This window comes from Phascolarctos cinereus, unplaced genomic scaffold, assembly GCF_003287225.1.
Source record: "Phascolarctos cinereus isolate Bilbo 61053 unplaced genomic scaffold, phaCin_HiC Scaffold_726;HRSCAF=1367, whole genome shotgun sequence".
Lineage (NCBI taxonomy): Eukaryota > Metazoa > Chordata > Mammalia > Diprotodontia > Phascolarctidae > Phascolarctos > Phascolarctos cinereus.
Genome location: NW_027556098.1, coordinates 219,742,713 through 219,768,772, shown reverse-complemented (window position 1 = coordinate 219,768,772; position 26,060 = coordinate 219,742,713). Strand labels below are relative to the sequence as shown.

General features: G+C 35.6%; 2 protein-coding genes across 2 annotated transcripts in view; both read left to right on the top strand.

Moving 5' to 3' along the window:
- The window catches only part of BBS5 (Bardet-Biedl syndrome 5), a 32,056-nt gene extending 27,439 nt beyond the window's left edge, over window positions 1–4,617 (top strand). Inside the window, exons 10-12 of the mRNA XM_020991080.2 lie at window positions 208–291; window positions 2,329–2,352; window positions 2,477–4,617. Coding sequence (XP_020846739.1) covers window positions 208–291; window positions 2,329–2,352; window positions 2,477–2,578 — 210 coding nt within the window. The 3' untranslated portion in view covers window positions 2,579–4,617. The remainder of the gene's footprint in view (window positions 1–207; window positions 292–2,328; window positions 2,353–2,476) is intronic.
- Window positions 4,618–4,831: 214 nt separating this feature from the next.
- Window positions 4,832–24,888, top strand: KLHL41 (kelch like family member 41). Its single transcript, XM_020990927.2, has 6 exons — window positions 4,832–6,496; window positions 11,047–11,204; window positions 11,333–11,440; window positions 18,923–19,108; window positions 19,196–19,342; window positions 24,180–24,888. The coding sequence occupies exons 1-6, from the start codon at window positions 5,387–5,389 to the stop codon at window positions 24,289–24,291; spliced, it is 1,821 nt and encodes a 606-aa protein (XP_020846586.1). The 5' UTR covers window positions 4,832–5,386; the 3' UTR covers window positions 24,292–24,888.
- Window positions 24,889–26,060: the final 1,172 nt, after the last annotated feature.

The following is a 26,060-nucleotide window of genomic DNA, read 5'->3' as shown; positions in this document are numbered from 1 at the left end:
ATTGATTTATAATTAAAATGATTTTTAATAGAAGAATGTAGCTCAAATAGGAGATTTTTGTAAGACAATAGTAGATATTATTATTGAAGAAAATTCCCAAATTACATTTTCCTAATGAAAGTTATTAAATTGTTGTTACAACTTTGATATGTCTTATCAGCCTGCTTTTTTGTGCAGCCTAATTTTCTTAAGTGTCTTGTTTTATAGCCTCAACCTCTTGAAGATCTGACAGTTGAACAAATTCAAGATGATGTGGAAATAGAGTCTGATGAACACACTGATGCTTTTGTGGTAAGCATCCTCAAAGAAATCCATTGAATTACTATAATTTTTCAGCTCTTTAGTGAAGTAAAGTATGAGTCGATAAAATACTCTAGAACTTGGGACACTTGAGAACAAAGCTATCTTAGGCACACAATTTTTAGGTATAGGATCAAAGAATATGTGTATTGTCTTCTGGTCTAAGAATATCAAGTTTTTAAAGTGGAAGTAGAATCATTCAGATGATTTCAGACAAGTAAAAAATTTCTTCAGGCTTTGGACTATTAGAAGATATTAAAGATTATAAGTTTATTCTAAAATTGTATGTTTCATTGTCTTATTTACAGTGCCATTCACCCAAAAACCAAACAATAATTAACAACACATTTTTTTGAATTCTCTGATGCATTAAAAACCCTTGTAGAGATTCATTTTTCTGTCTTCTTTTGATTATTCCTTGTTAATTTCATAGGTATATCCTGTTTGGAAATAGAGAATGTGCAGTTTTCAAACTGGTATTGTTTGGTCAAAAAAAAAAATTCAGAAATGTCCCCTCTGTGTTGCTACTACAGGGAACTCTAATAAACACTGCTAAAATTAAATATCTAAATGTTCCCCCATCATGAATACAGCCTGTGCTCAGTTCTAGTCAACCTCCTCTTTGGGAACCCCTCGAGGCAGGGACAGCTTTACACCCTTTTCCAGCAGGAAGCAGTTTCAGAAGCCAAGACCTTTGCCCATCACCCCAAAAGAATTTGGGTCCCATTTGTTTGAGGGGGGAATGATGTGGATGGGATCTGAACCCCAAAAAGGAAAACCCTGGACTTTCCCATATGGCCAAATCACTGGTGTTCCCCTGAAGCTATAATCCCATCCACTGGCCTTTCATTATGGCTATGCCCAATCTCTGTGACTCTTAGCCTACCTAGCCTGGCCCTCCATTGTCTTACCTCACTAAGGCCGCCAGCTACTTCTCACCCTTAATCCTCTCTAGACTACATTCTCCCTTGGCCATGTGGTCCAGGTCCCTGGAGTTCTATTACCTCATAGACTATTTGGCCACTCCTAGATCCCTCCCAAAGTCTTTCTGTATATAAGGTCCATCTTGTCTCCATTAAGATTCTCAGATTCTTATAATCTAGCCAGTAGCTCACTAATGCTCCTTAAGAGTCTGCCCAATATGACAGATGTTCTAATAAACCTTGTCTTTGGCTGAAAAAATTTAAATATCTAAGGAGGAAAGGTGGTTTTAAAAAATTAACTTGACCAGAATATTTCATTGATAGGTGGTAAGTAGGGCAGAAAAATTTTGAAGCAGAAGTGTAAAAAGTCTAGACCAATTTAATTATTAACATGTTGCTATGCCAAATTATACCCAGAGAAAATATTTTCTGATAGATCGTATTAAGGATTTTTGCTAACATAGGTTGAAACTGATAGGTTGTAAGTTAACTCATTCTGTCTATTAAAAAGAAAGAAAATAGTACTAATAATAGTTAATTCAGCACATACATTTGGATGTGTTTGCTCTACTAACAAATCAAAGCCCTATCTCAGTAAATGGTTTAATGAGTTGCTGTGGCCAGAAAACAAAACAAAACAAAAAAATCCTCCTCAGTTAATTATCAACCCTCTCTTGTGATGTGGCTTCCTAAACTTTGTTAGTCTGGCCCTTGGAGGACATATAGATTAATCATCTGGCCCATACTTGGTATCTTCCTGGCCTGGAAAGACCTGCCAGAGCTTTTGATACATTGACATAGCCTTTGAAAACTTATACCTCAAGGAGGCAGCAGAGTAGGACCTTAATGGAGTAGTAATTATGTCATATATTTAGTGTTTAAAGCTTACAGAAAAATAGTTTTATAGCTTATGTAAAATATTAATATGAATTACATAAATTCTCTTTCAACAGATTTTAAGAAGAGAAAAAGTACGTTATAGGGAGAAAATGTAAAATTCACTTAGTTATAGAATCAGTCTGAAAATTGCTTGTTAGACCTCTGACCCCATATAGTCTTGATAATGTTACATATGTGAAATTTAATAGATTTCTTTTTCTCATAGGCTTATTTTGCTGATGGCAATAAGGTAAGGCTATTTGCCTTATTATAAAAATTATATATTATCATTTAGTATTCACAAACTTATGTACAATCTTTTGTTTATTCCTCTTCCTTGCCTACGCTCTTTTCTCATCTTAACTATCAAAAAGCAACAAGATCGTGACCCTGTATTTTCAGAAGAACTGGGGCTTGCAATAGAAAAATTGAAGGATGGATTCACCCTGCAGGGACTTTGGGAAGTAATGAGTTGACCTTGATTTGAGCTGGATTTCTGTTTAAAGATACTTTAAGATTGAAGATACTAGTGGTCTGGTATAACACATTGAATAGTCATATATGAAGTAATAACCTTAAAGAATTTAAGAAAAAATGCATTTATCTAAAATGTTATTGCCAGTTGCCTTATCTATCCTAAAATTGTAACAGAACTGGATTTAGTCTGTTGAATTTATTTGCTATACATATCATTTTAATCTTGTACATTAATGAGTTTGCTGACATAAAATGACTGTATATGATTGTGTTTAATAAAGAGTATTTGTATAGCATTTTTTAATGTTTTGCAAATATTATTTCGGAAAATAGGACAGGAACTCCGAATCTGAGATGAACTTTTCTGAACTTAGGTAGGGTAAGATAAACTGTGTGCTGTAGTGGAAAGAGCACTTACTTGGGGTAAGAGAATCTGCTTTTGAATCTCAGCTCTGCTCCTTAGTACCTGTGTGAGCAAGTACCTTTACCTCTAGGGGCCTCTGTTTGCTCATCTGCCAACAGAAGGGGTGACAATGATGTCTATGGCCCTTTTCTATTTTTATTTTTATTTTTTTTTAATTTTTATATTTTTAGGCAATTGGGGTTAAGTGACTTGCCCAGGGTCACACAGCTAGTAAGTGTCAAGTGTTTGGTCTGAGGCCGGATTTGAACTCAGGTCTTCCTGACTTCAGGGCCTGTGCTCTATCCACTGCACCACCTAGCTGCCCCTCTATGGCCCTTTTCAACCAGGTTTAATTGTGTTGCTGCAGTGTTTCATGTGTAAACTTCTTGAATCTTAATTAGTACCATTTTTACTCCCTAATTTGGGGGTCTTTTTTTTTTTTTGTAAAAGTAAATTTAAAAATTCTGGAATTTGAAGTAAATCAGTCTCTACTCGAAATTTTGGGTACTATTTAAGAAATTGTTTGATTAATAGACATTTTGTTTAGTGCTTTTTTGAAATAAAATATTTTTGTCATTTTATTGCTACAATGATTTTCTGACATTCTTGTTTATGTTTATTATAGTTTATAGGGTAACTTTTAATTCCCAATTAGTTGCACATTTAATGATAGAAGCTTGTGCTAGCTATACTTCAAGCTTAACAGAGGGTTAAGAAAGCAACTTAGATTCAGAATTATATATTTATTGGAAATAATATCAATTTCAAGAGAGGTACTGTTGTGAAAATTGCCTGTAACTGTGTTTTGTTTTATTTTTACTAAATTTTGTAATACCTTTTCACTGCTACAGTGTAAAAAGTAAAGTCAACTTAGTCATTGAATTGTATTTGTTATATGTCATGCACAAAGAAGCTACTATTAAAATTGCTGAGTTTTAAGGTCTAATCTCAAATGGATCACATCATAAGATTTTCATCTGACTCATTAAGACCTTTCAAATGTTAGGTGTTATCATGACTCAAGAAATGACTCATTTATTGTTTAAAGGGAGGGAGTAAGCAGCTGTTATATGTTTTCTAGTGAGATAAAACCTTCAGTAGTGTCTATAAATGGAAAAGAGTCAATGAGCTCTCCTTTCAGCTGTTGTTTTAGCAGCTGACAGCACTATGGACTTCATTATGATGTAAAATTGAAGAAAACTGTTATCCATTTGTGGAGGACTTAAAGTTTAGAAACTTTTGATTCAATGGTTTGTGGTGTGTTTGGAGGAATTCAAACAGAATTTGAAATTACAGTATTTGTAAAGCACGGCCAATTTCAGAAAGCCTAGAAAATCCAATCATGCAGCATATATAGAAAGTCAAAACATTTTCATAATTAGTATATAAATTGAGCTCTGCTATTTAAAATGTTTTAACCTTGTAGCAGTAAAAAAAAGTTGAATCATTTATAGTTTCATGCATTTTCCCAAAATTGTTGTATTTGCTTCAGAAAAATGATTTTTCAAATTGTATATGTGATCATGACTGTAATTCCGTACAATCTTCAAATGAATATAAAGTTTTTGTAATGTCCATGAATGAAATGCTTTTATCTTTTTAGTATTTTATAAAAACATTTTCAATATTTGTAAACTATTTGATTATCCTTACTTCTTACAAATTTTCCATGTAAGATTAAAGGTAATTCAGAATGTCATAGGAGAAAAGAGATCAGTGATTTCTCTCCGTTATTTGGATTATAATACAGTTGGGTCTTTAAAATTATTTTAAGCATTGATTTTAAAATCATACTTAAAGAATCATAATTTCCTTTCTTTTGAAGAAAAAATTCTTTCCTGTTTTACCTAAAAACTTGTGGGAAAATTGTTATGAAATATTTCTTCATGTTACTTTATTTCTAAGACTATATGAGATCAAAATTTAAAGTAGCTGACTGATACAGACATATCTCATCCTCCTGTGACTGAAGCATCACTAATTCAAAGGGCCAGTTTTCCTGGTAAACACATTTTTGAAGAATGACTCATTTTTATAATTCTCTCATTGTATGTAGAGAGTTTTTTTTTTCATTTATCCTCATTCACCTATTTACTAATACTTTATATACTTTGTCCTTCCACTTAATTTAAAGGTCTTGTTTCATACTGTTTCCTTAGTGACAAAAAGTTCCAGTTGCCTCTTTCAGTCTATAACAGCTGCAAGAACAGCCCTCCTTTCTAAACTAGCCATCCTAAATTCCAGTTGTGAGAGTGTGTATCTATATTTAGCTATTAGCAGGATTAAATTGCAACGGCCTCAAGCTAAGCAAAGCACATTGATCTGCCTTTTTTACAGCTAGACCTGTGTGCTGCACGGAGCTAAGGCCTTCAGTTTCCCCTTCCTCACTCAGGTTACTCACAAAATGGATTCCCAGCGGGAACTCGCAGAGGAACTGCGGCTTTACCAATCTACCCTTCTTCAGGATGGTCTAAAAGATCTCCTGGATGAGAAAAAATTCATCGATTGCACCCTGAAAGCAGGAGACAAAAGTCTTCCTTGCCACCGACTGATTTTGTCAGCTTGTAGCCCTTATTTCCGTGAGTATTTCTTATCTGAAATTGATGAGCAGAAAAAAAAGGAGGTAGTACTAGATAATGTGGACCCTGCTATCCTGGATTTAATCATCAAATACCTTTATTCAGCCAGTATTGATCTCAACGATACAAATGTGCAAGATATTTTTGCCTTGGCTAGCCGCTTTCAGATCCCCTCAGTGTTCACTGTCTGCGTTTCCTATCTTCAGAAAAGACTTGCACCTGGTAACTGTCTAGCCATCCTGAGATTAGGTCTTCTTCTTGACTGCCCAAGACTCGCGCTATCTGCCCGTGAATTTGTGTCTGATCGCTTTGTACAGATTTGCAAGGAAGAGGATTTTATGCAGCTTTCCCCACAAGAACTGATCTCAGTTATTTCAAATGATGGCTTAAATGTAGAAAAGGAAGAAGCAGTGTTTGAAGCAGTAATGAAATGGGTCCGAACAGACAAAGAAAACAGGGTAAAAAATCTTGGAGAAGTATTTGATTGTATCCGTTTTCGTCTTATGACAGAAAAATATTTCAAAGATCATGTTGAGAAGGATGATATAATTAAAAGCAACCCTGACCTACAGAAAAAAATCAAAATTCTAAAAGATGCTTTTGCAGGAAAACTCCCTGAGCCTAACAAAAATGCAGAGAAGACTGGTGGCAGTGAGGTGAATGGTGATGTGGGTGATGAAGATTTGCTTCCTGGATACCTGAATGACATTCCCAGGCATGGAATGTTTGTCAAAGACCTCATTCTTTTGATTAATGACACAGCTGCAGTGGCTTATGACCCCACAGAAAATGAATGTTATCTTGCTGCACTGGCTGAGCAGATTCCCAGAAATCATTCCAGCATAGTCACCAAACAAAATCAAGTGTATGTTGTAGGAGGATTGTATGTAGATGAAGAAAACAAGGATCAACCTCTACAGTCATACTTCTTTCAGGTAGAAACCCCTTTATTGCTGTGCAAATAGTGGCATGTGTAGAGCTCTCAGTTATTCAGGAGCTAATGATCCAACTTGTTGGGTTATTCAGACTACTAGCTTACCATTGTTCCTCCAGTCCCTTAATAGCTCTTTAGTATGTTTACTAACAGGTGGGCAGAGGCAAGGAAGAGAGGTGAAACCTTTAGTCAGTTTGTTTGTTTTTTGGCATTTCTATAAAAGGTTTCACAAGGAATGGGGTTGCAAATAATAGTTAAATGATGTTTCAGGATTATCCATACATTGAAATAAATTGAAGTTAGATGTGTCATATGTTCCACTGATAAGTTGAAAGGTGGTTATAATTCTTATGTAGCATTCCTAGTATGCTAATGAAATACGTCATTATTGGCAAAATTAAGTTTAGTCTGGTATGGTTTTATTTTTGAAAAATTGGTTAATATTTTCTTTTAAAGAAAAATGATCTACATAATTCTTATGAGTAAGAACTAATTGGTCAGATAGTCATCTGTTACCCCAGGATTCCATGAGATACTTTGAGTGGTGGGTCTGAAAAATCTTTATTTTTAGAGATGAAATTTCATTTTTTTGTATAGTTATGAGTCTTATTGTAATTAAACAGAGCTAGCTTGTATAACCCATGTTTTAATTAATGATGTACTTTATTACCTTCTAGAAAAAAATTATCCATTCATGCTAATTTGAATTAAGCCTATTTAGAATTCTTAATTCTTATAACATCACAATATTTCTTAAGGTTATAACCACCTTGACATTTTTATCTATATCAACTTGACCTGATTTATGGAACTAGAGAATTTTTTCAGTTTTATATACACATAGTTTGAGGAGCTAGTGACTGAAAAATCACTGATAAACCATTTCATTTGAGGAGAGGTGTTTACCTATGATCAAAGCAAATAACTAATAGTTTTAAATTAAATCAGTGGCTTATGAACTTTAGTACTGCCAATACCACTACTGTAGTTATAAGCTCTTAAGAGTTCATTTAGCTTATGACTTAATTATGGCATAGAACAGATAGGCATTTGAGTTAGAATGACAAACTGTAAGTAAAAATAACACCTCAAAATTACTTTCACAGAGTATTTTTAAAATATGTGACACTGTTTATAAAATACTAGCTTTAATCATAGCTAACAATATCATAGTCACTGCTACTTATAAATGCCTAAATATTGTATATCTTTTCTTGATTTCCATAATTCCAGAGAAGTTCATTGTGAAATGAAATATTTATTTCCAAGGCATACATAGGCCATACTCCTCAGTATCTGAATACAATTTAAAAAATAACATCAACCCCCCCCAATTTTAAATTCAGTAATGACATCAATTTCAGAATGAGTAAATTCAATGACAAAGGCTATAATCATACACAAAAGAATATAATGATTCACTGAATAACAAGAACAAAATTGATTATTACATCATAAGAAGTAATTGTATCTGTAGAGTAATTCTGAAAAAAAAACTTGACTTTGCTGAAGTTTTATTTCATATAAGTCTTAGATGAAATTCACCTAGAATTGGTTCCCAATTTCATTTACTATAATGATAATAATAATAATAACTGACACTTAGTACTTTGACATTTGCAAAGTTTTTTACATATATTATTTCATTTGAACCTCACAATAGCTCAGTGATATATATATATATATATATATATATATCTATATATATGAATATATATATAGATAGATAGATATATATATATGAATATATATATATATATATAACAACTGTTTTTAATCCCAATTTTACAGATGAGGAAACAATCTCAGGTTAAGTGATGTAATTACCCTTGGTCATATACCTAGTAAGTATCTGAGACAAGATTTGAGTCAAGTCTTCCCCAGACCTGGAAAGTCCTTAGTTTTTGTTCATTACCCTAGGCTGCCTCTAATACTCATTTTTTATTTCTCGCCTGCACTTCCCTTTTTTGCTGTCAGTTCTCATTTTTTATTCTATAAGCCTAACGAATGACTTCTTTTCATTCTGAAAGCAATTATGAATAACAATTCAGCTATAGTTCCTAACTCCCTGCCAAAACTCCTATGTGATATGGTAGAACATACTATAATCAAAGAAAGATTTGATAGTAAAACTTCATTAAAACTAGTATTGTTGTAAAACTCAAAATCTTATGGAAATGAATGTTGAAAACTAAAAATAAATAATTTAATTGCAAAAAAAAACTAGTATTGCTGGCTAAACTATTTGAGGATTTGGGGTTTTGCTTTCTATTATTTTACTATTTCTTTAAAGCAATAGTTTTGGAATAGCTTAGTTCCTAATTACAAATTACAAACAGTGGGAATATGAGAAATTTCATACAAATGTAAAAAGCACCTAGGATTGAATGCTGCACATGGAGGAAGGAAGACTCTTTCATGAGTTCAAATCCAGCCTTAGACACTAGCTATGTGATCCTGGGCAAGTCACTGTTTGCCTCAATTTCCTCATCTGTAAAATGAGCTAGAGAAGGAAATGGCAAACTACTTCAGTATCTCTGCTAAGAAAACCCCAAATGGGGTCATGAAGAGTCAGACATGACTAAACAACAACAATAAAAATATCCATAGAAATTAAACATTCATAGAATTTAGAGTTGGAAAAGACCAGGACCTTAAACATTATCTGGTCCAAACCCCTCATTTTTAAGGACAAAAAAAAAGTTGAAGACCTAAATATTGAGATTTTACTGGAGATTAAATAACTGAACTAAAACTTATGTCCTCCAATACTCAGTATTCTGTTATACCATACTAGCTCCTTGGTCCAGATATACAAAAATTAAGAACTCAATGGCCTTGGTGACAGTCTAGATATCATAATTATTAAATGAAATGAAAGCCACGTGGGTGCATATTGGCATTGAATTCATTCTCCAACATTCAGTAGCATCATGCTGTAACCAACTAACTTGTCAGAACATAGATATGCATTCTGAGAGACAAAGAAACATGTCTTTTTGAGTACTATCTTCCTATCTCTTAGTTGTGATTATGTAATGATTTTTACCATTCAAAGATTAGAATTTAATTTACTTTTGCTAAGTGGAAACAGCAGGAGGAAAAATAGTCCTATAGTACCGCTTCATTCTCTCAAAAATAGCTTTCACATGCCTTAGTGTTATGAAACAAAAAGCAAAATCCTAAAATTGCCTCATTTTAATCCTGACCCTGGCCAAACCAACATCATCCACTTTTATGTAAAGCAATAGAAAGGGTAACTTAGAATTGCAGATGTAGCTATAACAGAAAAAGTTGTTAGCTTAAAGCAGAAAAGAGAAGAGAGAAAAGCGTATTTCGAGTGACTTCGAACAGCAGTCTTTAAGAAATTTAAATTCAACTGAGATTGACATGAGTCAACATCAATAAAACTAGAAACAGAACATTTACAAAGTTAAAAATGAGAAGAAAACCTAAGGAACAAAACAGTGTTGCTTAATTCTCCAGCTGTCCAATGAACTGAGCGATAGGTGCAACTGGCATGGATACTGGCTTAGGGGAAATGCTAATTATAGCCAGGAGGATAAAAACCTTTCTAAACTGAAATGCTGCCTGTGGCTCTTTGGCCATGAGATGCCTAGGATCACTCATATCCTTAAAGATGGTTCTGTACTCCTCCCCCTTGAGACTCCACACACATTTCATGTGACCTCATGTCTCCATAATTTTTGAATTATTCTCATGTCTCAGAAGGAGAAGGGAGGAAAGGAGCATTTATAATAGTTCCTACTGTGTGCCAGGTACTATGCTAAGCACTTTACAATTATTATCTCATTTGATCCTCACAACCACGCAGTTAAGGAAACTGAGGCAAACAGAGGTTAAGTGACTTACCAAGGATCACACAGCCAGTGTCTGATGCCAGATTTAAACTCAGGTTTTCCTGACTCCAGTCTCAAAGCTGTATCTGCTGCGCCATGAGGAGCAGCATAGTGGAATGGATTGAGAACTAGTCTGTAAGATTTAGTAATTCTGGTTTAATCCTGCCTCTGACACTACTAGTTTTATAACTCTGGGCAAGTCAATGAACCAATCAGTTCCTCTAGACAATGCTGTAATATTTTAAATTGCAGAGTAATTTCAGACCTGCATTCGTAAAGAAGTTTCTTTTAATAGGAGTTCTCTACACTAAACAAATTAGAGGTTTAGTACAATTTTTAAAAGAAGTTAAGTGTTGGGGGTTTTTTGTTTGTTTTTAGTGCTGCCAGGATAGTAAAGCTTAATTTTTTAAAATCAGGAAAGGAAAAGGATAGCCTTAAATAGGATTCTTATACTGCTAGATTTTGTTTCCTTTAGGGCCTGAAGATTATCCTGTTAACATTAGTTACTATAGTTGATTGTGCCTTTAACATTTTTTAAAAAAAATACTTCATAGTTGTAATGCTATCCCTTTTTATTTTGGTATGATTTTTTTTCTATTGTGAATGCCTTAATGTACTGTCAAATGTGTATAGTACAGCCTTGAGCATTTTCACTACCCACCTCTATAACCTTATTGCGTTGTTTTTCCAGTTTGATAATGTAGCAGCTGAATGGGTTGGACTTCCTCCTCTTCCATCAGCCAGATGTCTCTTTGGTCTGGGAGAAGCAGATGACAAAATCTATGTAGTTGCTGGCAAAGATCTTCAAACAGAGGCTTCACTGGATTCAGTTTTGTGCTTTGATCCTGTGTACGTTGGTATTCCATTTATTTTCACAAAGTATTCAAGTATTCATTAAGTATCTATTATGCATTCATGTTTTTAAAAGCCTGTATTTAATGAAAGTACATACATCCTCTCACCTTCTAATTATATAGGGCTATAAAATGGAATGAAGTAAAAAAGCTTCCTATCAAAGTCTACGGCCATAATGTGGTTTCACATAATGGAATGATATATTGTCTGGGAGGAAAGACAGATGACAAGTAAGTACTCTAAAATTTCTTTATGATTTATACCAGGAGAATTATTATAAAATAGCCCTCCTCTCTTGCTTTGAATTCATATTTCTAAAATGGGGGGAAGTTCTAATTTGGCTGTGTGAAAGGTAAAATTTCAAACTTGTGTGTTGAAAGCAAAATAAAAATTTTCTGAATTTATTATCAATAGAGATATAAAGGAATCTGAAAAAAAAAGTTATATAGGATGCTGTGCATATTCTGGCAGAAGTACTATATTAAAATTTTAAATCCTCTAAAGTAATTGAGTAGAGCATAACAGAATGCTAGAAAAAAGGGTATAAAAATCCCATTTGAATCTTTCATGTTATAATAAGAGAACTCTACATGGGAGATGAGTTAGAATGCTCTGTCTCCAATCCATGATATATTGAGGTTCTTTCTGTCTGATTATACAGAAAGAAAGAAAGAAAGAAAGAAAGAAAGAAAGAAAGAAAGAAAGAAAGAAAGAAAGAAAGAAAGAAAGAAAGAAAGAAAGAAAGAAAGAAAGAAAGAAAGAAAAGAAATATAGAATTTAATTATTCTGCTTAATTATAGACAAATTATTTGGCTATTTAATTTAGTATTTCAAGTGTTATTGTACTAAGTAATACAGCTGATTTGTATTATGTGTTGGTGAGAATGTTGTCCAGTGAGTTTTAATCAGAATAAGCACAGTCATGAGAATTTAGTATAATAATGTCAAGATATTTTCTCACTTTAGCCATGAGTACTTTTTTTATGTTGATTTTTGTATTAACCCATGATGCCACTGACTCCCATGTATCAGAAATCTAGTTAGTGGTTTGCTTGACCCAAGAAAGTTAAATAGGACTTTATATTATATTTAACTTTGCCTCTAATCCTGACTTGACTTGTGAGTCCTGAAGCTACTTAAATGACACAGAATCATGAAAAGGGGATAAAAGGAAAGAACAACTTATTCAGATTAGCACCACGTAATGTGCAGGCATTTGACCACAATTTTGTAATATTAGAAAGGTGGAGTCATAGGATGAGATCCAGAAGGGATGTTAGTGATTGTCTTGTCTAACATTTTCATTTTACAGACAAGAAAACCAAAGCCCAGAAAGGTGATGTAGTTTTCTCAAGTTCAGCAAGGTAGTAAGTTAGTAGAGCCAGCAGCTGAACCCCAGGCCTCTGACTCCAAAGCCACAGTGCTTTACCACAGACCACACTGCTCTCAGGAGTAAGGGAACAATGCCTGTATTTTGGTGCTGACAACACAACTTCTAAAAAATTTTCTATCATTCATCAAAGATGACAAATGTAGCACAGAGCATTCAGTTAAAAAGCATGAAAGTAACATTTTGTATCCTGGTAAAATATCCATCCACATGCAAATACAATTTATTGGAATAGTGATGTTTTATTTGGTACCAGCCAAGAGGTCTAAATGACTTCAATGGAAGGTAGATCATCACCTCACCTAGGGATATTCCTTTTATTTTTCTGGAAACAGATTGAATGAAAAAGTGGCAGGCATGTAGTGCTGTGACTTGCAAAACATTGTAACCTTGCCAAATAATTTAAATGTTTTCCTTTGGCTGCTGTTCATTAGTGGTCAGGAAATGATTATATTACTATGACATGATATACTTAAGAATATGAGGAGAGAATAGCCTTGCTTGACAAATGCCAAAGAGAAGTCTTTTGAAATGAGATAGTGTCTAAAAGATGATACCAGATTACACTAGTTATTCTCATAAAATTTGAAGAAAACTAATTTGTTTGTTTGCTACCACTTCTAGAACTTTTAGGTTCAAAGTTATATTCTAGGTAGACCTTAGCTGCAATGCTTATTTGGATTCTTATGGTCCAAAGACCACTATTAAGAATTAAAAAAGAAAAGTTTTGTTTGTGGAAAAAATTTTGAGATTCTCTTTGTTACAAAACACATTTTATAATTCTGTGCATTGAATCTATTATTTGATTAGTATGGGTCCTCTCTCTAATAACTGAAGCAGATTGAATCTTGTCTATTCCTATCCAAGAATCCAACAGGGACTCCAGTTCAGCATCTGTGCTGATTGTCTCTCATTCCTGATACATGATTAACCTACCTCTTTTGGGGGGCTTATGTATTTTTGGAGGCAAGTGAATATGCTGAAAAGGGCATTGGATTTTTGAGTCAGAATTAGGTTCAGATCCTGATTCTTTCTTTGAAAAAGTCATTTCACATCTCTGGGCCTCAGTTTTCTCATCTGTAAAATGAGAGATTTAGACCAGATGATTTCTATCTATCTTCCATCTCCAAAATCATTTCTTGTACTAGTGTGATAGTGCAGCCTACCTATACCCACTACATATCTATTGCTATGTAAATACGTGTGTTACTTGTAATTTTGTTTCCTCAAAGTAGTTATAACACATAGTGTCAGTAGGAGAATATTAGTTTTTAAAAGAGAAGAGCTTCTCCTACAGGGAGCAACTTGGAATAACTTAAAGTGCTGTACAATTTCAAAAGTAGATTCTAGCCTTCTTTCTCCATCTTATTAAATTCTGGGTCCAATTCATTGTCCAGCTACAATGCCTGCCAATATTTATATACACAGACTAATTGGAGAGACTGATTCAACCAGCTGCCTGTTTGGATACTTGGCTAGGCAATATGCATTTTTCTATCAGTTTGTTCTTCTACCTCCACAAAGTTCTAATGTGTCATGGTGGCATGAAAGTGACCCTATGGGCTCAAAGGCTATGACACTGAAGTCCCCATTCTGGCAAGTTGTACCATACTAGAAAAAAATGTTACTCACAATCCTTATTTGTGTAATCAAATTATTTTCAATCCGAGAAACAAAGGAAGACTTGTATGCCAACTAAAGAAAGCAGAGAGAAAAGATCATTATGTGCAAAGACTGTAACAATGTAAATATGAGGCAAGATAAAACAAGAGCATACCGACTACATTTTTGTTAACAACAATTCAACCACAAAAGTGGAAGATGACAAATACTATGAGTTATAATCACCTTATTGGGTAGTTTTCTTGACTTTCAGTGAATGTACTTTGTAAAGGGATTGGTATGGCTGTTTGTTGAGAAGCATTATTTGCGTTGCTATACAATGCATCAAAAATTTTTATTTTTTTATATAAATTTATTTATTTTTAGTTTTCAACATTTACTTCCACAAGATTCCAAATTTTCACCCCATCTTGCCCCTCCCCTCACCCCAAGATGGCATGTATTCTGAATACCCCTTCCCCTAGTCTGCCCTCCCTTCTATCTCTTCCCCCCCTTCTCTTATCCCCTTCCCCTTCTATTTTCCTGTAGGGCAGAATAGATTTCTGTACCTCATTTCCTATATTTCTTATTTCCCAGTTGCATGTGGAAACATTTTTTTTAAACATGTGTTTTTAAAACTTTGGGTTCCAAATTTTCTCCCTTCCTCCCACCCCATACACCCTCATTGAAAAGGCAAGCAAGTCAATACAGACCATACATGTGCAGTTAGGCAAAACACTTCCTAGTAGACTTGTTGTAAAAACTAACTCTATTTCCCTTAATCCTATCCTGCCCCCCATTTATTCTATCTTTCTTTTGACCCTGTCCCTCTCAGAAGTACTTCCTTCTGATTACCCCTTTCCCAATCTGCCCTTCTCTCTATCATCCCCTGCTCTCTTGTCCCCTTCCTCCCCTATTTTCCTGTAGGGTAAGACAGATTTCCATACCCAATTGAGTGTGTATGTTATTCCCTCCTTAAGCCAAATCCTATGAGAATAAGATTCCCTCATTTCCTCTCACCTTCCCCTGTTTCCCCTCCACTGTAAGAACCTTTTCTTGTCTGTTTTGTGCGAGATAATGTACCCCATTCTACCTCTCCCTTTCTCCTTCTCCTAGTATAATCCTCTCTCACCCCTTAATTTTCATTTCCAGATATCACCCCTTCATCTTCAACTCACCCTGTGCCCTCTATCTATCTATCTATCTATCTATCTATCTATCTATCTATCTATCTACTATACATACATGTAATTTTTTCCCCTCCCACTACCCTAATACTGACAAAGGTCTCATGAGTTATAAATATCATCTTTCCATGCAGGAATGTAAACAGTTCAGCCTTAATAAGTCTCTTATGATTTCTCTTTCCTGTTTACCTCTTCATGTTCCACTTGAGTCTTGTATTTGAAAGTCAAATTTTTTATTCAGCTCTGGTCTTTTCATCAAGAATGCTTGAAAGTCCTCTATTACACTGAATGACCATTTTTTCCCCTGAAGGATTATACTCAGTTTTGCTGGGTAGGTGATTCTTGGTTGTAATCCTATCTCCTTTGCCCTCCAGAATATTATATTCCATGCCCTGCTCCTTAATGTAGAAGCTGCTAAATCTTGTGTTATCCTGATTGTGTTTCCACCAACTTGAATTGTTTCTTTCTGGCTGCTTGCAATATTTTCTCCTTGACCTGAACTCTGGAATTTGGCTACAATATTCCTAGGAGTTTTCCTTTGGGGATCTCTTTCAGGGGAGATCGTGGATTCTTTCAATTTCTATTTTGCCCTCTGGTTCTAAATATCAGGGCAGTTTTCCTTGATAATTTCTTGAAAGATGATGTCTAGGCTCTTTTTTTGATCATGGCTTTCAGGTAGTCCAATAATTTTTAAATTCTCTCTCCTGGATCTATTTTCCAGGCCAGTTGTTTTTCCAATGAGATATTTCACATTGTTTTCTAATTTTTCATTCTTTTGGATTTGTTCTACTGTGTCTGATTTCTCATAAAGTCACTAGCTTCCAATTGCTCTATTCTAATTTTTAAGGAAGTATTTTCTTCAGTAAGCTTTTGGACTTCCTTTTCCATTTGGCCAATTTTGCTTTTTAGGGCATTCTTCTCCTCACTGACTTTTTGGACCTCTTTTGCCATTTGGGTTAGGCTATTTTTTAAGGTGTTATTTTCTTCAGTATTTTTTGGGTCTCCTTTAGCAAGCTGTTGACTTGTTTTTCATGATTTTTTGCATCACTTTCATTTCTCTTCCCAGTTTTTCCTACTTCTCTTACTTGCTTCTCAAAATCCCTTTTGAGCTCTTCCAAGGCCTGGAACAGATTCATATTTTTCTTGGAGGCTTTGGATGTGGGAGCTTTGATTTTGTCTTCTTCTGGTTGTATGTTTTGATCTTCTTTGTCACCAAAGTAAGATAATACAGTCTGACTCTTTTTGCGGGTTTGCTTATGATCCCAGCCAACTACTTGAGTTTTAAACTCTTTGTTAAAGTAAGAGGCTGCTTCCAATGTGGAGAATGTACTGTCCCAAGCTTCAGGGGTTTGTACAGCTGTTTTCGGAGATACTTCTAGGGACCTGTAAATTTTTAGTTCTTCCAAGATGGTATGATAAGGGTCAAGGTGTTTTTCCTGGCCTGTGCTCTGGTCTTTGAGCGACTGGCCACAAGCAGTCTTTTCTCTCTTGGAACTGTGAAGAGGGTTTCCTCTCTACCCCCACTACAAGCTCCACCATGCCAGCACTCCTCCTCACCCCAGGACCACCACCTAGAACTGTGACCCAGATCCAAGCACGGCAAAGCAAGAGATTCCTGCCTCAGTACTGGCAAAGAGATCCCTGCAATGCCCCTCTGATCAGCCACTTGATTCCACCTCAGTCTGTGGGCTGGAAGCTCAGGACGCAGCCACCGCCCCAGTTCCTGCATTCCGTGCTCTGGATCTGGTTCTGACCTAGCTCCTCTCTCACAGACTTTTCCCACTGATGTTCTAAGTTGTCTTTGGAGTTCCTGGATTGAGGAGTCTGGAAACCACCACAGCTGCCTGTGATTCAGTCCTCTGAGGCCTGCTCCAGGTTTGCTGCGGCCTGCGTGCCCACACCGAACTGTGCTCCTCTACTCGCCCGGCGCGATATGCCTTTCTGATCAACCATCCAGGCTGTCTTGGGCTGGAAATTTGTTTTACTCTATCTTTTTGTTTAGAGCCATTTTTTTACAGGTGTTTAGAAGGGTTGAAGGAGAGCTCAAGCAAGTCACTGCTTTCACGCTGCCATCTTGGCTCTGCCCCCACATCAAAAATTTTTAAGTGAGAGAAGCTGGATCCTAGGAACCCACATGGCAAAAGCGAAAGTGAGAAAGAACTAATATTGACTAGATTGTGCCATGAAGTTGGACAAGCAACACTGACTTAGTCTATCTGTATAAATACTTTGGACAGGTGCTTAGATAGATACCTGGCGTAGATAATAATCTAGGCCTAGAATTGAATCAAAGGAAGAAATCAAGCTGGAACACAACTGAGAAACTTCATTGTGCTTTAATGGTCCCTAGTTGCTCTCTGGCACAAAACCCCATCTTTCTAATATTAGCATTCTCCCCATGATGCTACAACACTGCAGATTTCAAAAGCATCATGATTTCACATGAACCAAATGGCAATAAAAAACAAGGTTAGGAATAAGCAAGCTATAGCATGTGGCCAATCATACCTTATGAGCAAGATTGTAAGTATAACTGGAAAAGAAGAGAGGCTGGTCATGCAGCAAGATTAAGGAGAGATAACAGATGAGCAGCCTGAGTGTTGCACTCTATAGCTATGATGTACTAAAAGAATCTAAGTGAGACCACTAGCACATTAGGTACATCCTCTATGGAAAACTTAAGGAACACACAGACAAGAATATAGCCCAAGAAGACATGGGTAGGATACAAACTACACTGATAAAGAAAAGTGCCCTTGTTAATGAAATCATGGTTCTGTTGAAGTATAATCAGAGTTCTGTTGAAGTTCTTTGGCTGGTGCCTGTAAAAGTTGATTTCTAAAATTATAGAACACAAAAGTATATAGGAGAATAAGATCATTTTTTTGGTCAGCATTTAAAAATTAGAAGGAGAACAATCATGGCCCTTTCCTACATTACTCATTAACCACAATGACCATACTGGGCAACAGTCTGCTTTATAGTCTATAGTTTCTTTTAAACTATATGTATTACATACATATATGTTATATATAATAGTTTCTTTTAGTCTATAATTTCTTTAAAATACATGGGTGCAACATACAGGATATACTTAAAGAAGATATGTGTATAATCTGCTCCTTTGCAAATAATCTCACAAAATGTTTATGTTAATGCTCAACTTAAGAGATTCTTCTTTTCAGTTTTCCTGGGAAAACCCCATTCTCCCCTGTGGGTAGAACTGGTCTGTGACTATTTCCATTTGCATATCATCTAGAGATTTTAACTGAGAATGTCATTCCACAATCATCATTTTACAGGCGTGGCATAGGCGAGGAACAGAGTGGTGTCAGGAATTATTCTTAACTGATGACCACGTGATCTGCGTACAAATTAAGAACACTTTGGATAGCAGCATTATAAACATTTGTCTGTCTCCTGTTACCAAATACCATATTTCATAATGAAAACTGCCAAAGGGGTCAGCTACTCAGCTGTCTTTTTTAAAAATCCAAGATACTGAATAACCTCATTTGTGTTCATGTTCACAGAAAATGTACAAATAGGGTATTTATTTACAACTCCAAAAAAGGAGACTGGAAAGATTTGGCCCCAATGAAAACCCCTCGTTCCATGTTTGGAGTGGCAATCCATAAAGGCAAAATTGTGATTGCAGGAGGTGTCACAGAAGATGGCCTCTCAGCTTCAGTTGAAGCTTTTGATCTTACCACCAATAAGTGAGTATGTTAGCTCTTACCAGTGCTTATGAGTTGTTGTGTGCTTTAGCTTCTGGCTAACACTTATTTGTTTTTAATAATGCTTAGGTGGGAAGTGATGCCTGAATTTCCCCAAGAGAGAAGTTCTATCAGTTTAGTCAGTATGTCTGGATCTCTTTATGCTATTGGTGGGTTTGCTATGATTCAACTTGAGTCCCAGGAATTTGCCCCCACGGAAGTCAATGATATATGGAAGTAAGTTCTGTTTATTCCAATTTTTCTGTTAAATCTAAATGGAAAAAAAAACAATTTTTGTATGAAAGAATGGACAGATTCTCTCAGAAAGAAAACTACTTCTTGGTAGTAAGCTACATACTCTCAGAACCCAAATTAAACCTTTGAGCCACTACTCTGACTAGAAATTGTAATGTTGATGTCTTAAAATAGTACCCTATGAAAGTGAGAGTTAATGCTGTTTCTAAAGTAGTTTAGCTAACAGCTGACATTTCTATAGCACGTTATTCTTTACAAAATGCTTTGCTACATATTTCATTTTATTGGATTTTCAAAACAACCCTGTGAGGACATTAATGCTGCATTTTATAGATGATAAAATTAAGGCTTAGAAAGGCCAAGTCACACAACCAGAAATCCAAACCAGGTCTACGCCTCCAGATTCTCTTTACATTACATTGCTGACGAACATTCTTTATTTGGCCTTGGGAGTATTCCATGCAGTCATGAATTAAATGCTGAATCTGATTTAAAGAAAACTTTAATTAGCTGAAGGTGGTTAATTTAGTCAACTGGAAGAAAAAGCATTTGAAAAAAGGAAAAAAAAAGATAAAATGCCTACAAATACTGTAACAAGGTGTTTTGCTTTTAGGATGTTAGGTTCTTCATGACTTTGGCTTCCTCATGTTATTCAACTAAATTTGCCACATTTCATGCCTGTGTCTATGAAATAAATAATTGGTTTCTTTTTTTTGTTTTTTTGGTGAGGCAGTTGGGGTTAAGTGACTTGCCTAGGGTCACACAGCTAGTTGTCAAGTATCTGAGGTTGGATTTGAACTCAGGTCCTCCTGACTTCAGGGCTGGTGCTCTATCCACTTCGCCACCTAGCTGCCCCAGAAATAAATAATTGTTAAAGTCACTTTGATTTCAAAGTTTCATATCAGAGTTTCTTATAGAGGTTCCTCTGTGAGTGACTTAACAGACCCAGAAACAGAAAAGTAGTCTAGAGGAAGTTTTGGTGCTATTGAGAGTAACAGAGACATCATTATCAGAATTTACAGTTGAAAATACAGGTTCTCAAGTCCTAGTACTCTGAAATTCTGTACTGAGCCTGAGCTGCCTTTCAAATTGAGGTAGACAAATGAGGACCTGGATAAGAATACATCGTGGGAATGTAATAAATAGCAAGGGAAAGGCAAAGGAACATATATGTACTTAAACTAGCACAAACTTTAAATTGGTAAACTGAAAAGCTAATTGCCAAATCACTAAGACTGGGCCTGAGTTTCTTATATTCTTGGAGAAGACAACCTGTGCAATCAATCAAAAAGCATTTTCGAAATGCATACTATGTTCCAGGCACTGAGAATACAAATACAAAAGTGAAAAAGTCCTTGCCTTAAAGATGCTTCCATTCTAATGGGAAGATTACAGCATGTTCATAAATAGCTAGAAACAGGATATATACAAAAATAAATATACATGGGGCACGGGTGGGGGGGGAAGGGGGAAGTAGAGGGTGGGATAGTCACTAACAATCAGGAAAAGCCTTTTGGGGGACATAGCTTGAGCAGAGCCTTAAAGGGAACTAGAGTTTCCTAAGGGCAGGGGTAATGAGGGATAGCATTCCAGGACTGAGGAACAGCTTCAGAGAAAGAAGATGGAATGTTATATAATGAGGCCAGTTGTGCTGGAGCATTGAATGTGTGTGGAGGAGCATTGTGTAATCAGCATGGAAACGTAGGCTAGGATCAGATTATGAAGGGTTTTTTAAATGCCCATTTCCTCATCTGTAAAATGGGGATAGTAATAGCATAGTTGTTACCAGGATCAAATTAGATATTTGTAAAGTGCTTAGCACAGTGCCTGGTACCAAGTCAGTGCTGTGTAAATGCTGGCTATTATTAGCCAAACAAAACAGTCTGCATTTTATCCTAAAGGCAGTATAAAGTCCCTAAAACTTCGTGAGGAGAGGAGTGACCTGGTCAAACCCAGGCTTTAGAGATCTCCATTTAGCAGCTGGGTGGAGGATGGACTTGAAGGCAGAGAGATTAATTAGGAAGCCTTTGCACTACTTCAAGCAAGAGGTGATAAGGGCCTCAACTAGAGTGGTTGTGGCATTAGGAGACAGAAGGGAAACAATAAGATATATTAAGAAAGTGGAATTGATAAAACTTGGCAACTCTTTGGGATCTGGGGGGGATAAGGGGGTGGGAAACGAGAGTGAACAACTGAAGATGATTCCTAGATTGCAAATTTGGGTGATTGGAAGAATGGTAGTGACCTTGACAGAAACAGGGAACTTAGAGGAAGAGGTAGATTTAGGGGGGGGAAACAATAATAAAAATAGCTAGTATTTATATAGCACTTTAAGATTTGCAAAGCACTTTACTTACATTACCTGATTTGATCCTCACAGCAAGCCCATAAGGTAGGTGCTATTATCATCCCCATTTTACAGATGAGGAAACTGAGGCAGACAAAGGTTAAGTGACTTATCCAGGGTCACACCCCTAGAGAATGACTGAGGCAGAATTCAAACTCAGGTCTTCCTCACTTTAAGTCTAGCACTCTATCTTCTGTGCCACTGTATTTTAAACTAAATGCTGGGGATGCTACAAATACAAAAGGAGAAAGTTAAGGGCTGCATAGGTAAATTTGAGAATAATCTTCATAATTAAATCCAAGTGTGCATATAGAGAGACTTCTGGGTTTTCCTTATGGTCCTATTGCCATCATGCAAAGGAACAGGACATGGCTGATCATCCTACAAGGGAGTTTCTAAAAAGATCAAGAAGACAGGAAGGATTAACATATGAAGCTTTCAGGGAAGAAGAGGAGCACCTTCAGATATTCAGAAGAGGAAACAGACTACAATTAGTAGGGGATATGAGATACAGAAAGACAGGAAACAGGAAAAAGATAATGAAAGAGAGGATGGGGGTGGTGAAGGCTTTGGAAGAGTGATCAGGTAACTGAGGCTATGTTCCCACTAATGATGTCATAAGAAAGTGCAAAGTGGAGTAAAGATGAACCTATCTTAAATCTCATGTAACATTCCATGATCCTCACTGGGATCTGGGGAATAAAAGACCAAAGAGCCTTGAATACCACAGAGAAAGTGAGGAGACTGAGCAAAAAGAATAGCAAGAGGATAAATACTGTCCAATCATAGGACAGGGAATAAAAGAAGATCACTGGCTTTACAGATAATATCTTTTTATAAAATGAATAAAAGGGCAAGAGAGACCTTTCTGAAATGTGTTTGGGACAGCAGAATTTTAATCTTAGGCCAGTGATGCTGACAACCTTGGTAATCCCCTCAAGCTTATTTGTTCCTATATTCCTAAGCCTGTAGTAGTTAAACTGGATGAAAATGCCCACTTCTGAGCATCACATTCTAAACCTTGCTACTGAAAATGCTGTAATTTCTTCTCATAACTTGAATGAAAAATTTCCATCCCCTTTGTTTTCTTTTGTTCAGAAAAATAAAGATTTACCATGTTTTATGAGCTACAGATAGAAACCAACCTAATTGGAAACTCCAATTATTCAAGCTTCATTTAACCTTAAACCTCCTGTTGCTTAAATGTAGTCACATTTCCCTTAAACTATTAAAACTATTCCTTAAGTTAATTTGCTGCCCCAGGTTCTGTACTATTTTTCAGTATGTTAATAATAAACTGTTTATTAGTTAATAGTTTAGAGCCATCTATAGAGAACACTGGGCACAAAGTTTTGCTTGCATAAGGGGAACACAATTGTTTATCATATGGCATAAAGATTTTCCTTATGGTCTTATTGCCATCTGAGAATTAGTTTTTGAAACATTAAAGAAATTAAACTTGATGATGCGTATCTTGCCTAGGTCCTGGCTAACTTTGTATCATTATCATTTTACATCTTTAGCTTAAGAAGCACTTTTAGAAAGAGACCAGCTCTCAATTGCCATCAAGTTCAGAAACTCAGAAAAAAATCTTCAGATAATAGTCAAAAACTGTCTAGTTAAAAAGGGGCAATTAATTTTTCAACTCTGATCACATAAGCAGGATAAAAGTGGAGCTGAAATAATTATTGAGATTATTAAGACCCATTATCTTGATGAGAAAATAGAGGGCTAGTCTTGAAGTAAAAAAGACCTGGGATCAAGTCCAGCCCCCGACATACAATCTATGTAGGCGTCACTTAACCTCTTGGTGCCTCAGGCAATTTCCTAAGATTACAAGTTAGTACAGTGCCAATAAATATGCATCTAAGGAATAAGTTTCAGTGCCAGTAGTCCATTACAAAGATGAAGCCCGGGGTCCAGACAAAAATCTTGACTCAGACATAACAGCTATTGATTCAATGATTGGATAAACAGTTAGACAGTGACTGGGCTCACCATTTATCAGTGCTTAACAGTAGGGACGATTTCATTGGTTGCATTTGTATCCAAGTGCCTAATGCATAGATGTTTCCTAAATGCTTGTTGATTGATTGATCAAAATTAGATACAGCAGTAAGAGTCATGTGTTTCATACACAAGTCGGTCTTTTTTCTGTTCTCTGTATATACAAATGTTCATGTTGATATGTTGAGTTCATAATTTAAAAGAGAAAAGAAAAAACAACATGGCCACAGTAGCAATAGATAACGCTCAAGCTTAAACTACTAATTCAAAACAGGCTTAGTTTTGGGAACAATAAATCAACCAGGTGGGCATGTGACCTCCTTTAAGGTCATTTGGGGTAGAATCTTTGGTCCAGTTGCCCTCAAGGATATCCACATACTAACTCTTGTTAGTAAAATAATAAGCCTTTAAGACAGAGCAGTTTCGAATGCATATTAACCAATTTCAATCCCACCCCTTAAACAGGTACGAAGATGATAAAAAAGAATGGGCTGGCATGTTAAAGGAGATTCGTTATGCCTCAGGAGCTAGCTGCCTGGCAACACGCTTCAATCTTTTCAAACTGTCTAAATTATAGACAAGAAAAGTGACAAAATGTAATAGGTGGGAGTTTTTAATTATGGATTTTTAATTTGTTGTGTTTTAAAAAGACTGTACAGAAATTTATATAGAAATCTATTGTTACTGTGTCATTGTCTGAAATGTTGGCAACTTTTGTAGATAATGAAAGTAAATATATTCTTAATGTAATAATCAGTCATCATAAAGAAGATTTCTAAAAGGAGATGAAAGATAAAATTGAATTTATACAATCTTGTTGGTAATCTGTCTGATCCAAATGTCTGTAAAGAGATATTAAGTTCAAATTGTCTGTGCCTTTATAGCTATCATTTGTATTATTAGGCTACTTTTACATTCATTTTCAATTACAGTTGAAGTTGGAGGATGGAATGTGTCTATTTTTTTTTAACAAAAACAAAAAACCCTTCTGTTTCTCCTGTATCAAGTTAAAAATTATTGCCAATTTCCTCAATACATCAAAATAATGAGATATTAATATTGTGCTTAGTAATAAAGAAAATAATGCAAGATTTCAGAAATGGTGTTTAAGACCATTAAAGGATCTTTTCATCACTTAAGGGAAAAAGTGTTGAAGTAAAATAGTCAAATTTGAGTGTTCTTTCTTTTTCCTATTTCTCTTTACAAGCCTGTGCAGCATGTTCCAATTTCCAACTTTCTTTGGTTTACCAATAAATCAGTGATTCTATCTTTAAAAATTCAAAATCAGAGAACTCCATAAGCTACTCTCTCTCTTTTTTTTTTTGCAGGGGGTGGGGAATCGGGGGAGTACCAGTAAGGAAATTAATTTAGTCATTAACCTACTGAATGATATGTTCCTTGTTGGGTTTTTATGTGCATGGAAGGTCCACTGTTTGGAAATGTAAGGTGGCAAGCAGTAAAGAAAATCATTCTTTGATCTCTTCACATAAGTTGTGAGAGCTCCAGAAGAAACTGTGTCCAGGTTGCTTAGGCTCCAGGTAGAGAGCATGTACATTTCTCACCACAACCACACACACACCCCCTCAAAAGTTAGACATCTTTACAATAGTCACTTGTTCAATTACTCAGTCTTATTTTGCTTTCAAAAAGAGACTGGACTTCTCTGCATGAGCCATTTTACCAGAAACCTTGAGACTACTTTTAGAATTAGGCTGTGGCTGCCTCCCTTCTGAAATACGATCAAATTTACTTCCGATTTTAGACTAATTAATTCAGTAATTTCCCCACTGAAGTAGAATACCGATGCTTTTTCTTTACAGGACACAAAAATACTGACCTGATTTGATACCTTAGATCAGCATTTAGCACTTGACAACGGTCACATGTAAGAAAAACAATGTAATGGCAGTTTAGGAACAAACGTGATTAATTCAACCAGCATTCGCTATTACTATCTGATAAAAACACACAGGTAATTTTAAAAGACTTTTTGTACTGGCTGCATCAACACGGCGTGGTGACACACTGGACTGATACTCTTCACTTCGTCTCGTTCGGAGCTTCATGCAGTCATTGACCATTTTAAAGGCTACATTTTAGCACATCTTTGCTTTAAAAATCAAAATGCAACTTCTGACTGGAATGGTCACAAAGAAAGGTGTGAAATATACGCAGTTATGACAATAGTGTCAATAAAATGTCTTAAATTGGTATGATTCAATAATATTTGGCTACTTGAACATCACAGAGTTAGTATTACATATATTTGGGCAAGATTGAGGAGAATATATCTTCTCTGTTGTTCACTTTAAATTGCTCCAAGATAAAGCCTGTATGATCCAGATC